Source organism: Mya arenaria, chromosome 17, assembly GCF_026914265.1.
Source record: "Mya arenaria isolate MELC-2E11 chromosome 17, ASM2691426v1".
In the NCBI taxonomy this organism is placed as follows: domain Eukaryota; kingdom Metazoa; phylum Mollusca; class Bivalvia; order Myida; family Myidae; genus Mya; species Mya arenaria.
This window is the reverse complement of record NC_069138.1, coordinates 19,140,987-19,155,407: the sequence shown is the minus strand read 5'-3', so window position 1 is coordinate 19,155,407 and position 14,421 is coordinate 19,140,987. Positions and strand designations below refer to the sequence as shown.

General features: G+C 36.9%; 1 protein-coding gene across 1 annotated transcript in view; it reads left to right on the top strand.

The window, feature by feature from the left end:
* LOC128223675 (probable RNA-binding protein 18) overlaps positions 1-12,151 on the top strand; it is a 39,775-nt gene extending 27,624 nt beyond the window's left edge. Inside the window, exon 6 of the mRNA XM_052932966.1 lies at positions 289-12,151. Within this exon, the coding sequence (XP_052788926.1) occupies positions 289-481 (193 nt within the window). The 3' untranslated portion in view covers positions 482-12,151. The remainder of the gene's footprint in view (positions 1-288) is intronic.
* Positions 12,152-14,421: the final 2,270 nt, after the last annotated feature.

The window sequence follows — 14,421 nt, the reverse complement described above, 5'->3', positions numbered from 1 at the left end:
AAAGTAAAAAATTACGGGCGGACGGACGACGGACGGACGCCGGACAAATTGTGATCACAAAAGCTCACCTTGTCACTATGTGACAGGTGAGCTAAAAAAACGTGTTTCAACACTACATTTAATTTATATTATTATTATAAATCTTACGAACTACTTTAACTAATGCACCAGCATACATGGAAGGCTCATTGAATGGCGGAGATAGCAGAGGTGTTCTTATTGACTTACTGAATACATTACACTCTTTAAAACTAGTTTCATTATATAATAATATTATTATACTTTCAGCGCTGAATCCAAGATTCGAGCCATTGAAATGAAGTTAAAGAACATGGAAAGAAGTCAACATGACTTCACTATATCCACCAGGCCATCCCAGCAACCTGGAACCAGTAAATACAGCAGTGCCCAAGCTGGGAACCAGAAAGGAACCCAAAGACAAACATTTAAACCCTATCACAGAAAAGAAACCAAAAGATAAAAAGGTGTGGTTTAGTTTCTTGGGTAAATTGTTCAAAGGATTTATTGTGTACATGGATGGAACGACAAATATAAACCGAAATTTCTAAATGTATATATTTCCATGATTTTTGTTATCTTAAATGATATTCCATTTCCAAAGCATCTTTATGTACAATCTGATCAACCCGGCCATTTTACATCAAATACAACCTAAGATATTTGGACCGTTTACAGTGTTATAATTCTTAACACTTAACTACGCTGCAAGTACATTGCTTAGTAATTTCAATTTAGCAGTTTAACCTAAGAACTTTACTCATAGGAATCTTACCTAATTATATATGCAGAATACACTTCACTGGGATTCAATTTAAACTTAATACAACCATTAAAACACTTCAATAAATTATTATTCTTGTCTTTTTTATGAACTACTTCTACTGATGCACTGGCATACATTCGAGGTTATTTTGATGGAAAATGGCCGACGTGTTCCAAATGCTACACATATATTATGAAACCTAAAGCCCAATACTGAGCAGTAGTAATATATTTTGACTGTTATTGGTGAAACCAAAGGTCATACAATGTCATGTATTAACGAAAAGATATGATTTATTTAAAGTCAACAAGGCAGGAAACAGCAATGAACATAAACAGGGATACTGTGTATATATACCCAGGGCGCGACACTAACGGTGACCCGAGACACCCAATTTTCTGGCAAGATTACCACATGAAAAGTCTTTGACCCATTTAAGTCTACGATTACATTTGATAGTAGACTTTTGTTTGATTATACCACGAGTGTAGACTTAGGAATAGATCGGTTGACTTAAGCACATAAAAAGTATGGCGGAGTTAAGGTCCACTAAGTCTACTGCTTTTGATCGTTAGGTCGACTACCAGGATCCGACATTGGCGACTTTATAAAATGTAAAAGTCTTTGACCCTTTTAAGTCTACGATCACATTTGATCGTAGACTTAAGAAATCTTAAGTCTACTTTTGTATGATTATAGCACGATTGTAGACTTAGGAATAGATTGGTCGACTTAAGCACATAAAAAGTATGGCGGAGTAAAAGTCTTTGACCCTTTTAAGTCTACGATCACACTTTGAAAATATTTCTTAAGTCGACGATCACATTAGCTTAAGTAGACAATCACAAAGTAATACTTTGAAAGTATTTCTTAAGTCGACGATCACAGTTGCTTAAGTAGAATAACGATAAAGTATAATTGAATGTTTGTACCGTTAAACTTGTCACTGCGAGAAGCGTTCGCCAATACATCCTTTGTTCATTAAGACGCCTTTTTTTGTGAGGGTTAATGATTTAATAAGACAATAACACATAAACAGATTGGTCAATGATTTATGTAACAAAATATCAAAATAACTGAATTAAAAACAAAAAAAATATTTACAATGAAATAAAAACACACAGACACACAGACAAAACAATACTAACATAATACACTGAATACAAACAACAACAATTACATACAATGAATGAAAATGAAACTATTTACAATGAATGAAAATGAAACACAGACACACAGACAAAACAATACTAACATAAGACACTGAATACAAATGAAAATGAAACTATTTACAAGAAATGAAAATAAAAATGCCGCTACTTGTCGGAAGAAAAAAATAAAATGAATAAAAAAAAACAACAACAATTATATACAATGAATCAATGAATGAAAATGAAACACAGACACACAGACAAAACAATACTAACATAAGACACTGAATACAAATGAAAATGAAACTATTTACAAGAAATGAAAATAAAAATGCCGCTACTTGTCGGAAGAAATAAATAAAATGAATGGAAAAAAAACAACAACAATTATATACAATGAATCAATGAATGAAAATGAAACACAGACACACAGACAAAACAATACTAATATAAGACACTGAATACAAATGAAAATGAAACTATTTACAAGAAATGAAAATAAAAATGCCGCTACTTGTCGGAAGAAATAAATAAAATGAATGGAAAAAAAACAACAACAATTATATACAATGAATCAATGAATGAAAATGAAACACAGACACACAGACAAAACAATACTAACATAAGACACTGAATACAAATGAAAATGAAACTATTTACAAGAAATGAAAATAAAAATGCCGCTACTTGTTGGAAGAAATAAATAAAATGAATGGAAAAAAAACAACAACAATTATATACAATGAATCAATGAATGAAAATGAAACACAGACACACAGACAAAACAATACTAACATAAGACACTGAATACAAATGAAAATGAAACTATTTACAAGAAATGAAAATAAAAATGCCGCTACTTGTCGGAAGAAATAAATAAAATAACACTAAAACACACATAGACACGATTAAAAGTTTATACATCGCCAGACGACTTGTGTAGCAGGTGGGCGTCCTTGTAAGCCTTGTGAATTTTTGAAAGCACATCTTGGCGCGCCTCCCTCCTCCTGCTTTTACTATAGACACTGTCGGCCGTCTCCACACGATGGGCCATGTGTGCGGCCAGGGCGGTCTGTTCTTCCCGCGCGGGATCCATCTCCCTATGGGTTGACTGCCAACTAACGACCGAGGTTAGCCGTGGGACCTTGTCCCACCCCTCCTCTTTCCCATGTCTGGCCCAGGTGGCCTCGACCAACTTACTCATGTTCTGAAAAATTCAATTGCACATTTTCAACAACAGATATAGACATATGATAGAACAATATTATCGCTTAAGTCGACAATCTGAGTATCTTAAGTAGACGTTCACAGATATATAAAGTCTTAAGTTGACGAGTTTTTCTGGTTAAGTTTACAATCACGCCTTAAGTCTACGATCAGATATCTAAACACTTAAACTTGGCTGGATCGGCGCCCCTTTCTCCGTGTTGAACATCAAATCCTTCTCGTTTGCCCTCCAGGCATGCCTCGCAAAAAGCTGGAGGCAGTCAAGGCGCTCGGGGGGAAACCTCTACTGGGCAGCGCTTGCCACTGGCCGCCTCCTTGTGCTGGATGACCTAAAATAGAGCAAATGGTTAATCAAATCAAATCAAGTTAAACTTCAAGATTCACAGGTACAAATTTAGTACATCAAAGGTAATGCTAAATATACTCACAAACATCTCTGCTCCTCTGTCGCCAGCTCTCGCCTCTAGCACTGCCGACCTCGTGAGGTGGCAGAGGTCCCCTGCCCTCTTAAAATTTTCCAGGAGGAGAGACACCATTAAGGTGCCCCTCACCTCCAAATACTCCGCCCGTGTCAGAGGCTCCTCAATGGCGCGGACGAGGAGCTGCTTGCAGACTTCTTGGCGTCAACCCGCCAGGAAGCTTCCTGCCTGCCACGCCTGTACTGGGAGGGCGCCGTCTGGAGTTTGGGCAGCTGCTTCCACCTGAAATAAGAAGAATATGAGTTAGGACCCCAGTGCTTTACTTCCATAGCAAACATTAAGTCGACGATCACGGTGTATTAAGTCTTCAATCACAGCGATGCACTTTGAAAAATATCCTTAAGTCGACGATCACATTAGCTTAAGTAGACAATCACCTATATTAAGTCGACGATCACGATGAAGTCTACCGTCATTATTTTGTTTGATAAGATATTGTACTCACTCTCTGGAGACAGATGTCTTTCTTCAGAGAGGCTGCCACGGCCTTTATCTTGGAGGCAGTGACGACGGTCTCCTCGTGAGTTATGTCCACCTTCTTAAGGAGGTCCACCTCCCCTGCGAGGAATGTCAAAAATGAAGCCACGTGCCCCAAATATAGCCGTGCGGAGACTGGTTGGATGCTGAAATAAGAAATTACGATGTATACATGATCTTTGGGACATAAAACAAATTACGTGTAATATGATGTGTACAGCATATACATTATATGAAAACTTACGTCTTCTTTTCCAGCAGCTGATCAACAGCTCCACCGCTCAGACCCAGCTGGCGAAGGTGTCGGACAATCGTGTCTCTTGTTAGCTGGGTCAAAAATGTCCGTACTCCGGACAGGTGCGACATGACAGTTGCTCCGGTCCGCTGGTCTGCCGTGGACCGATCTCGGAGGTGTTCACTGTAAAAGACAAACAAATCATTATTTCATATTTCAGCGTGAGTGTCTATCATAAAGCTTAACATTTACCGGTGATGAAAGCTACTCACCTGTATCTTTGCAAGGCCTCCTGCAGATTGGTGGCACCCAGCTCTTCCGTCTCTGGACACAGACCAGACTGTTCGAGCGCAGCAGCATAAATATTGCTCCCTTTCGCCAAGGCGTGAATACGCTGTAGGTGTAAATCCATGCGGCCGGTCAGACACTCACAGATCGCACAGGAAAAACGCCTCTTCTTTTCCGCCGGCTGCCGGTCTTCTGCGAGTATTGGAGGCCTCTTCCCATCGTGCACCTGCCGGTAATGTCGGGCCAGGTTCACGGCAGCTCCTTTGCACCCCGGCCTCCGGCATTGCTGTTGATATTTTGTCTGCAGAAATATTTTGTGTTGTTAAGTCGACGATCACAGTGTATTAAGTCTACAATCAGAGCGATGTACTTTGAAAAATATCCTTAAGTAGACGATCACATTAGCTTAAGTAGACAATCACAAAGAAAAACTATGAAAATATTTGTTAAGTCGACGATCATGTATGCTTAAGTCGACGATCGCCAATTAAGTCTACGATCAAAATTAAATCTAAGATCATGATCAAACAGGAAGATAAAATAAACTTACAGTGGCAGACACTGAAGTCTTCGCACATCGCCGAGGGGCAGGGGCGCGCTTCCTCCTTGCCTGTGCCTGCACGGTTGAGGGTGGGGGGGTGGACGCTGAGGGCAGTAGGCGGGCTCTTCTTCCTCTGCCTCGCTTGAAGTCTGCTTGCGTGGCGGCAGGTACCCGACCCCGAACTCTGGAAGATATCTTCCGGCTCACTGTAATAGACAAGCAAATTAGTCCTGGTACATTTTGTAAACACTCACTGCAATAAACTATTAACAGGTATTGTATAAGTACTTACGAATGCACGTCGTCAGCCGCGGCTGAGAACGGAGGGGTGGACGGTGAGGGCGGTAGGCGGGCTCCTCTTCCTCTTCCTCTGCGTCGGTGGCAGGTTGCTTCGGCAGGTCCTCCGACCCCGCACCTTCGAATATGTCTTCCGGCTCACTGAAATAGACAAGCAAATTAGTCCTGGTACATTTTGTAAACATTCACTGCAATAAGCTATTAACAGGTATTGTATAAGTACTTCCGAATGCACATCGTCAGCCACGGCGGGCTCCTCTTCCTCTTCCTCTGCGTCGGTGGCAGGTTGCTTAGGCAGGTCCTCCAACCCCGCACCTTCGAAGATATCTTCCGGCTCACTGTAATAGACAAGCAAATTATCTTTGCTTGTAATAAATTTTGTTATTTTCCATTAATAAATTTGGTTATTTTCCATTATATGGACTATAACCTACACACCACGGTTCTCTTGTTTCTTCATATGTTGCTATAAGTGCATATTAAGCCACATGAGGCTGCTTGTTTGTTCCCTTGAATCGGTGTATATTTCTTGAATAAAATTATTTGTTTTGGCCTTAACCTAACAATTGTTTCTTTTATATTCCTATCCAAGTATGGAAATAATTTTGTTATATTTAGCTCAAGGAACTGAAAATTTATATTGAATTAACACATGAACATGACCGACGGAAGATGTGATGTTCTTCCAGCATTTCCAGCTCATTTGTTGGACTAGAATGCTCGCAGGCCAAATGTGGATAACAGACACCTGATGATCCCAAAAGCTCACCATAAGCTTAAGTAATACCTATAAGTTTCATAGAACCATTCAAACATTAAACTATCAAGTGACAATCACTGCAATGTAGAGATGCCATTAAATGGGATCTATACTCCTGTATAACACTGATTTTCAACATCTTTGGTCATTTAAAGGCGGTCGGTTATCCTTACCCTCTGTTCCCGGGTGAACCAATACTAAGCCAAATCGCAGAGGTGGAGGCCTGACTCGAACTCGGAACCTTCAGGTTACTAACCTAGCATATTACCAGCTGTGTCACCAAGGCCTTCATTATTTAGATATTTCAAATTAAATTTGAACAAGAAAATGTGTCCATGGAACACGGATGCCTCGTTCGGCAGTCAGATGGATGGATGAACAGATGGACAAATGTAGGGTCACAAATACAAATATCTTTTTATATATTTAACAATTAAACAAAAGAACTTTAAACAAGTATTAAATCAAATAAACATTTAACAAAAATTATTTTTGAAGAGCATTAACATTTAATATCATATTAATAAAAGAGAATATTATACAATTAATTGTGTTTTTTGGCACATCAACTTAAATGTAGGTCATAATGTGTTTATGTGTATTGTATTGTACAATGTTTTCAAAGGTCCTGTACTATAGAGACATGGAAGGCTTGATCGTATAGTAAAGTAAAACCTCAGGCACTTTTGTTCAGCAAATCTTACAAATACAATATCTAAGGCTATCGTAATTACTCATTCTTTGGCCAGCGTGGCATTCACAAACAGTGTAGACCCTGATCAGACTGATCAGGGTCTTCACTGTTTTCCTCTCCTACAGATCATTTTGTCCAATTTTTAGCATAACAGTTTCCACAATCAATATCCAGAGTGGTCAAAGACTTTGAGTATTTACGGTAATCAAAAGACCAGTTCTATGTACCGCTGTGAGTAGATCATGAACTATTATATAAGAACTGCACCAAAGATGCACACATATTACATTTACCAGCCAACATACCAATACAGATTGACGCATCAAACCTGGTGTACATGACCAATCATCTGAGCAGCTCTGCTGTGGCTGATCTATTTGTTATGATTTGCTTAAAACTTTAAAAATATCAGTTTAAATCAAATTAACACTCGCAAATAATACAGAAATAAAATCACAGAAAAATAAATATTAAAAAGATATAAAACATAATGTAAATAAATTTCAATTCACACAATATAAATCACTTTAAAAATAATGATATGCAACCATTGGACTTTTTAATAAATATTATAAAGCAAAAAAAGAAAACCTTATGCTATGATTCTGGAATGAATAAATCAACAACCCAAATATAATTCCAACAATAAAATAATATCAATAGACCAATTATCATATGGATTTCATTGATGCTATAATAAATACAGATTACCAACGGATGGTGGGATACGAATCGTTGCATCGGACTCTCGGCGTACTTGGCGGAAACACCAGATCACACTTTCCGCGAGTGTGATCAGGTGTTTCCGCAAAGTACGCCGAGATTCCGATAGGATTCGTATCCCACCCTCCGTTGGTAATCTGTTTATTATATGCCTCTATTCTGTGTCTAAGGGTTAAATTCACACAATAACATAAATTCTAACACGATACCTGACGTTGCCACTGTAAACAAAGAACAAATCTATTGTTGTTAATTCCGCAATGAATAACGGTTGACATTTTGACGTCATTGTTTACTTAACGACATCAATGGTTGCTATTCGACGTGAGCTACAGTGGAATACGGAATCGGATTCCACTCAGTGGAATACAAGGTTCCGTATTCCACTCTAGGAATACAACGGAAAATACCCGATATCAGAGAGAGGCATATAATAAATGTTTATATTAGTATTGAGCCTTTGCAAGTTAATCTAGCATCTATGTACAAAGATACATTAATACGGATCTATTCTATAAAGATTCACCACACCAGTTTATTACCTTTGATTCTCCAATTGGAAACACTTATAATTGAACGATCCCCAAAGCGCAACATAATGAAGTCAAAATGCCATTATTTGGGGACTATACTATAGCCACCACTATTCTATGTTTACCATTGATTGGGGATCGCTCAAGTACAAGCTACTCCTGCAGCTGTAATATATCATTTTCACAATTCAATAGCAGTATTTACGGAACATTTTTTTCAAAGTTCACAAAAAAAGAGAGTGAATTCTCATCATTTAATACATGGGTGAAAGTGTTTGAAACTGAAAAGCCCGAAATAGCCATGGGAAACCGCATGGATGAAAAACAAAATCATGTATTAATGCAACAAAGTCCACCAGTACAAAAAAAATCGGCAACACTTCCCCATAGGACAGAGCCAAATTTGATTTATATAATACTGTTGCATGACTTTTAAATAGGAGTTGGACAAGACAGAAATAGAAAAGGCTTGGTCTAGTATTTCTGACTCATAATTGGCTAGTGCCCGTGTTCAGAAATACCACCTTTTCCCAGTTAGATAGACAATAAAACTCTGTTACCTGTTATCCCAGTCTTCTGATTAGATCATGCAAATTCTGATGTTCGCTTTATTGTTTAAATCCTAAGCATATATGCCTCTACAAATTCACTAGACATATACATTATTGACAGTCCGCAAGACACCATTCTCCGTTTCTGGTTAAAAAATTCTCTGTTATTCAGTCATTCTATATTTATTTATAGCAACTTCCGAAACTTTGAAAAATCATTAAAAAATGACGGAAAAACTAAACAGATTGTGTTGAAAGAACTTTTCCTATATAGATCTATATGTTGGAAAAAAGATGTGGACAGAAGATCGGAACTGACCGAGAATTTACGATTTACGATAACGGCAAGAACGGTGGATAACGGCAAGAAACTTACACCCATGTAATTATATACAACCTAAAATAACTTGTGGTCGAAATGTTAAGGGGACGAAACATTCGGATTTATAACATTTACGCAATACGTACAAATTATGATTTCTAATAAAATTCTAGACAACTGTTGTCAATTTGGTATACTTACCACGAAACATATCCACACATGCGGCGCAACTATTGGTTTCTAGCCAGTTTTGTAGGTTGGTCTTCGACCACAACTTTACAAATTCTGGCGCCTCCGCCATCTTGTTGTCAAGGGACGCAACTTCTTCTGATTTCCAGTACCGCGGAACCGACTCGTAATATCGTGAAAATTTGTATCCAAACCAATTCTGTACATGACGTTCGGTAAAATATGTTATATGGATAAAAAAAAACGGTATTTCACCATCGGGCAGTGAATATAAATGAGCAGATATGGTCAGAAGCAAAAAAGAAAATGACGCCCCCCTATAGAAGCGAAATTGGACTTCTCACCACCCCCTACAGTAGCAAATTAAGAAAAAGACCTACCCCCTACAGAATTTCTTTATTTTGCCGTCCTGGGGTGGGACATATGTTTAACTGGAAAAGCCCTTACCGTATTATATCATGTATAGGACGCTAGCATAGATAGGACGCAGGCAAAAAAATAGTTGAAAAAACGCGTAAAAACCCTTAATATATAAGATAGGACGCAGCGGAAAAATGTCAAAATTGGAGCCGAAAAATTGAGGTTGGTCAAGTATTTATAACATATATTGAAGTAAAAAAAAAAATGTATATAAGGCATATTTCGATAACTGTCTTGTGTATTTCGATAATTATCGTCGTATTTCGGTAATTTAGCATTTCGGTAATTTAGTGTTCACAACAATGATAGAAGTCTTGAAATTTTAAGAACATTCACACACATTATAAGACTTATACAAATGCTGTAATAGTCCCGACACGCCTTCTGACTGACAGTCAACCGTTGCAATAGTTCCGACATGCCTTCTGAATGACAGTCAACCATTGCAAAACTGTGTAAAACTGATGATTGTTTTGATAAGGCTTGTCGCTGCACGGAATAAAGCATGTCAGGCATAATTAATGCGTGTCGGTAATTATCCTTGCCAGCGGAAGGCTTGACGGGTAAAGTGCGAACAATCAACCATACGGTATTACCATAGCAATAGTTCGTTCTATTGATGTTTTTCTAATGACAGACAGTGGGTGTTTTTCACACCTTCGCACATTTGAAAAGATTTGATAGTGACAATAATGCTACTTTGCGTTATGCACATTCCTTTATTAATTTTTTTAAAACAGTAACATACAACAAAATGTTTTGTAAAGTATCGAAACATTAAAATCACGAACAACGATTAATTGATATTTACCTCCTTTCCCGATTTTCCATTGCCGTTATAACTCAATCCAGTTAAATGCTGACTCACATCGAGTTTTTGTGAGTAGCGTCCCTTTTGTAAAAAAAGTAAACACTCATGTTTGTTTTCAATTTATTTCTCAATAAATCATTTTAAAGTAAACATTCAATATATTTCTGCGTGTGTTAACTTGCGTTATTTTACCTATGTCAGTTGTTCTCTTCGGTGTCAGACGCAGTACAGATACTTACTATTACCGCGTTCTTCCCCGGTCCGATATTTTCGACCTGAAATGGACTTGGAAAAAAACAGATGAAATTCTAATAGCATAGAAAGGACGCAGGCAATTTTGAAGATGAGAATTGGGGGTAAAAAAGTGCGTCCTATGCATGATGTAATACGGTAATCAAAAAATATTGTTTAAAAAACATAATCAAATATTCATTTACCATGCAGCTTAGCGGTCTTGTTTAGGTATTAGGAGAATACTAGTGCTAACTTGTCGACCTAAATGCGAAGTGATAGGTATAGCGTTTGAATTTACAGACAAAACAAACCGTACCGAAGTGACAAAAGAAGGTGCGGTTGTGAACCCAAATGGTATACATAAGTCAACGATCACACCGATATACTTCAATAAACATATCTTAAAGTCGACGTTCGCAGCGATTTACTTTGATAAATATGAAGAAAATATCTTAAAGTCGACGATCACAACCATTTTATGGTGTTGGCCACTTGAATCCAACCCTAACCTAACCCTTTCGAGGTCTACGATCATGGAGTATGACACAAAGTCGACCGTACCACGGGGATCTTCTTTGCTGACAGGGACAGGACTCGCGTATTTGGGTATAAAAGGAATACTAAAAGAGATTATGGATGTTAAGGATGGTAATACGCCTAACATCACTAAGATAGAAACTAAGTCGAAGATGACGTTATTTCATGAGATATGAGTATAATAAACATTATTTGTACTAAGTCGACTCTCGATATGGATCGTACCAATTTTCTAGGGAACCCGCTGGGTCACCAGATAAAAACACTTTGCCACTGTGGTAATATCAAATATTTAAAATTTTTGTCCAATGAAAAACAAAAATAAATACAAAACTATGCTTTATTAATAAATAAACAATCGGTGTTCTCTGCAGTGTTTGGTTAATAAAGTACATACAGAGAAGCCAGTCTCCTTCTCCTTTAAAAACAACGTCATTTTAGGATATTTAAGATAATTGTAAGACCTTAATTTTATGAATAATCGATGAATAATGACATTATCCTGCGGGTCACCTGATAAAAAAATTAGTGTCGCGCCCTGTATACCCAATATTAAATTCTTGTTTGAATGAGGAAATTATGATTTCTTATCTTAAAATATATTACTATTTATTAAATGCTTGTTTTGCATGTTAAGTGTAGAATTATTAATAAGTCGTTATTTCTTGTTTCATTTGATATGGGATACTTAGTATAATGAAGTCACTCAATAACCCCCAATAAGATTAAAACTTGCATTGTATTTATAGATTGCTATTGTATAAAAAAACAGTTATAGTATAACATAATGAAATTCTGTAAAATCATATTGATTATATGTATTTTCTTTTTACTTCATGTATGCTATTTTTTAAGTTGAAAATAAATGTGTAAATAAATAGTGTTCTTGTATAAAAATCTGATAGTTCGCCAATCTTTACCAAAGATCAGATGTCAACTTACTTCTCTTGTGCTGTGACCAAAGAATCTTGTATGTAACCCAATGCAACCCATGTTCCTAATTGACTTTAAATCAGGAAGACGATCATTCTGGGCAAGTTTTGTGATGATCTGATTAATTATCAAGGTTCCAGTGTGGTTATATGATATATCTATGATTTATTTCATATTTGAGGGATTTCTTCCTACATGTGATTGATGAACAGATGAAAAGTGAACTTAATGACACCAAATACCATGGAACTATAATCGATGAAAGCACTGACTTGTCTTGTTCATAAGAATCTAGTTATATACATCATATATGTAAGCCCATCGGACACGTCAGACTGTGAAATCTGGACTTGTCGAAATTTAAGAATTAGTGATGGAACAGCAGGGTGAATCACAACAAAAGTGCTTAATAAGATTAAAATTCTGGCACTAACAACTGTGGATCTAGTAGGTCTTGTGGGTGATGGTGCATCAGTCATGTTTGGAAGTACAAACAGTGCAGGTGTATGGTTCAACAAAAACCAATTTTGTCCGAGGCGAAGCCAAGGATAAAATTGGTGTTTATCCTAACAAAACGGTTTTAACGTCTGTAAGAGGACTCTTTTGAAGAAAACAAGAGTAACTGTATCTGACTTATACTACGTTAAGTATATTGCATATATAAGTGAGCAAATAAATGCATTAATAAATACAAACAGATTTATAAATAGATAAATAGAAATATTTTTTTGGACAGATAAACATTACATTATTATCATGGCCTTTCTAAATACAATGTATCTGCTAGTGGGATTACTCGAAATTCTCGTGCACGGTCCACTTCCAACCGTAAAAAGCCCCTTTTCAATAGCTCTGCTGGGGGTCTAGTTGTATAAGTACAATTTATACCATGTTTGAGAGGGTTTTCTTGGTTTTAACTCCTGCACCAACACATTAATAATAATAGGCGGTTATAACATACTGCATGATAGTTATTGAATGTTATCCTTGACAATATGGTACTAAACAATTAATTTGAATTACGTCACTCGCAACCCTTGTAAAGCTTGTGTTTAATCTCAATAACTGGTGTTGTAGGTGCTGTAACTATAACTGTGACCTTATCTACTACTTAAAATAACCTAATGACTGAACTTCTGTTATTCTAAAATTGACCCAGATTTAATAGTGATCAATGAAAAAGACCGATTTCACATGTATTTACTACCAATAGTGAATACGAAGGTGCCCGCGGATCTGCTGGGCTTCTCAACCTCTATCTGGGCGTTAAAACGCAGGCAAAATCCCCTCAACGTCTGGTCTGGAGGACACGACGGCCTGGCTCTGGACTACGCCAACCTCGATCGGGGAGCCATTTGTAGTGGATGGGTACGACAAACCACTCAACTTCGGAGTTCGAAAATTTATTTATAACGTTGGCTAATGAAACCTAAAACATATAATAAAACATATAAAAGTATATGTTAATCTTATTACTAATAACACAAAATACAATGACAATTGACCGTGATCAGTTAATATATCAAGAGAACATTCTAAGAAATATGAGTAATAAACTTACCAGGCACGTCTAAATAATTATGTATGAAAGAACTCCAACGCACTCGAACATCGACGGACATTAACGCAAAGAGGACAATAATCACGTAGCATGACACTTAACATGACAAAACAGCAAATATACAAACAATACAATTATACAAGACAATATTTGATATATATAGAACCACGCCAAACACACAAACTGATAAAATACTGAAAAATGCATATAGCTACAAAAATCATTTTTATGATTTAACCTAAGTGACCTTTGCTTTTACTTACCTCCTGGAACTGCTTATTACCTTGATGAAATGAAAGATTTGTAGAATATGAAGGCCCATGCTGAGGTCTGTAAAAGTGACATACACAAATCTGTAATTTTTTAAGGCCATTAGTCTTGTTACAAAATTTATAATAAAAACCCTTGGATGCACTTCAGAGCCAATCATCAACTGATAGTGGTAGTACGACAACTCTTACCGAGCTTCACAGTTTCACAGTAGCAATGTTCACCTGCTTTATCATTAGTTTTGATATTGTGTCCGTACGACCAGTTACTGGCACTAGTTCAATGATCAAGATGTCCGTTTAGATCTTCAGCTACATTTATTCCATGTAGTTAGACCTCCAGATTAATTCTAAAAAAGTGTTTTCCCTCTTTAATAATCTTAAAGGGACTCAAATTTAATTAGG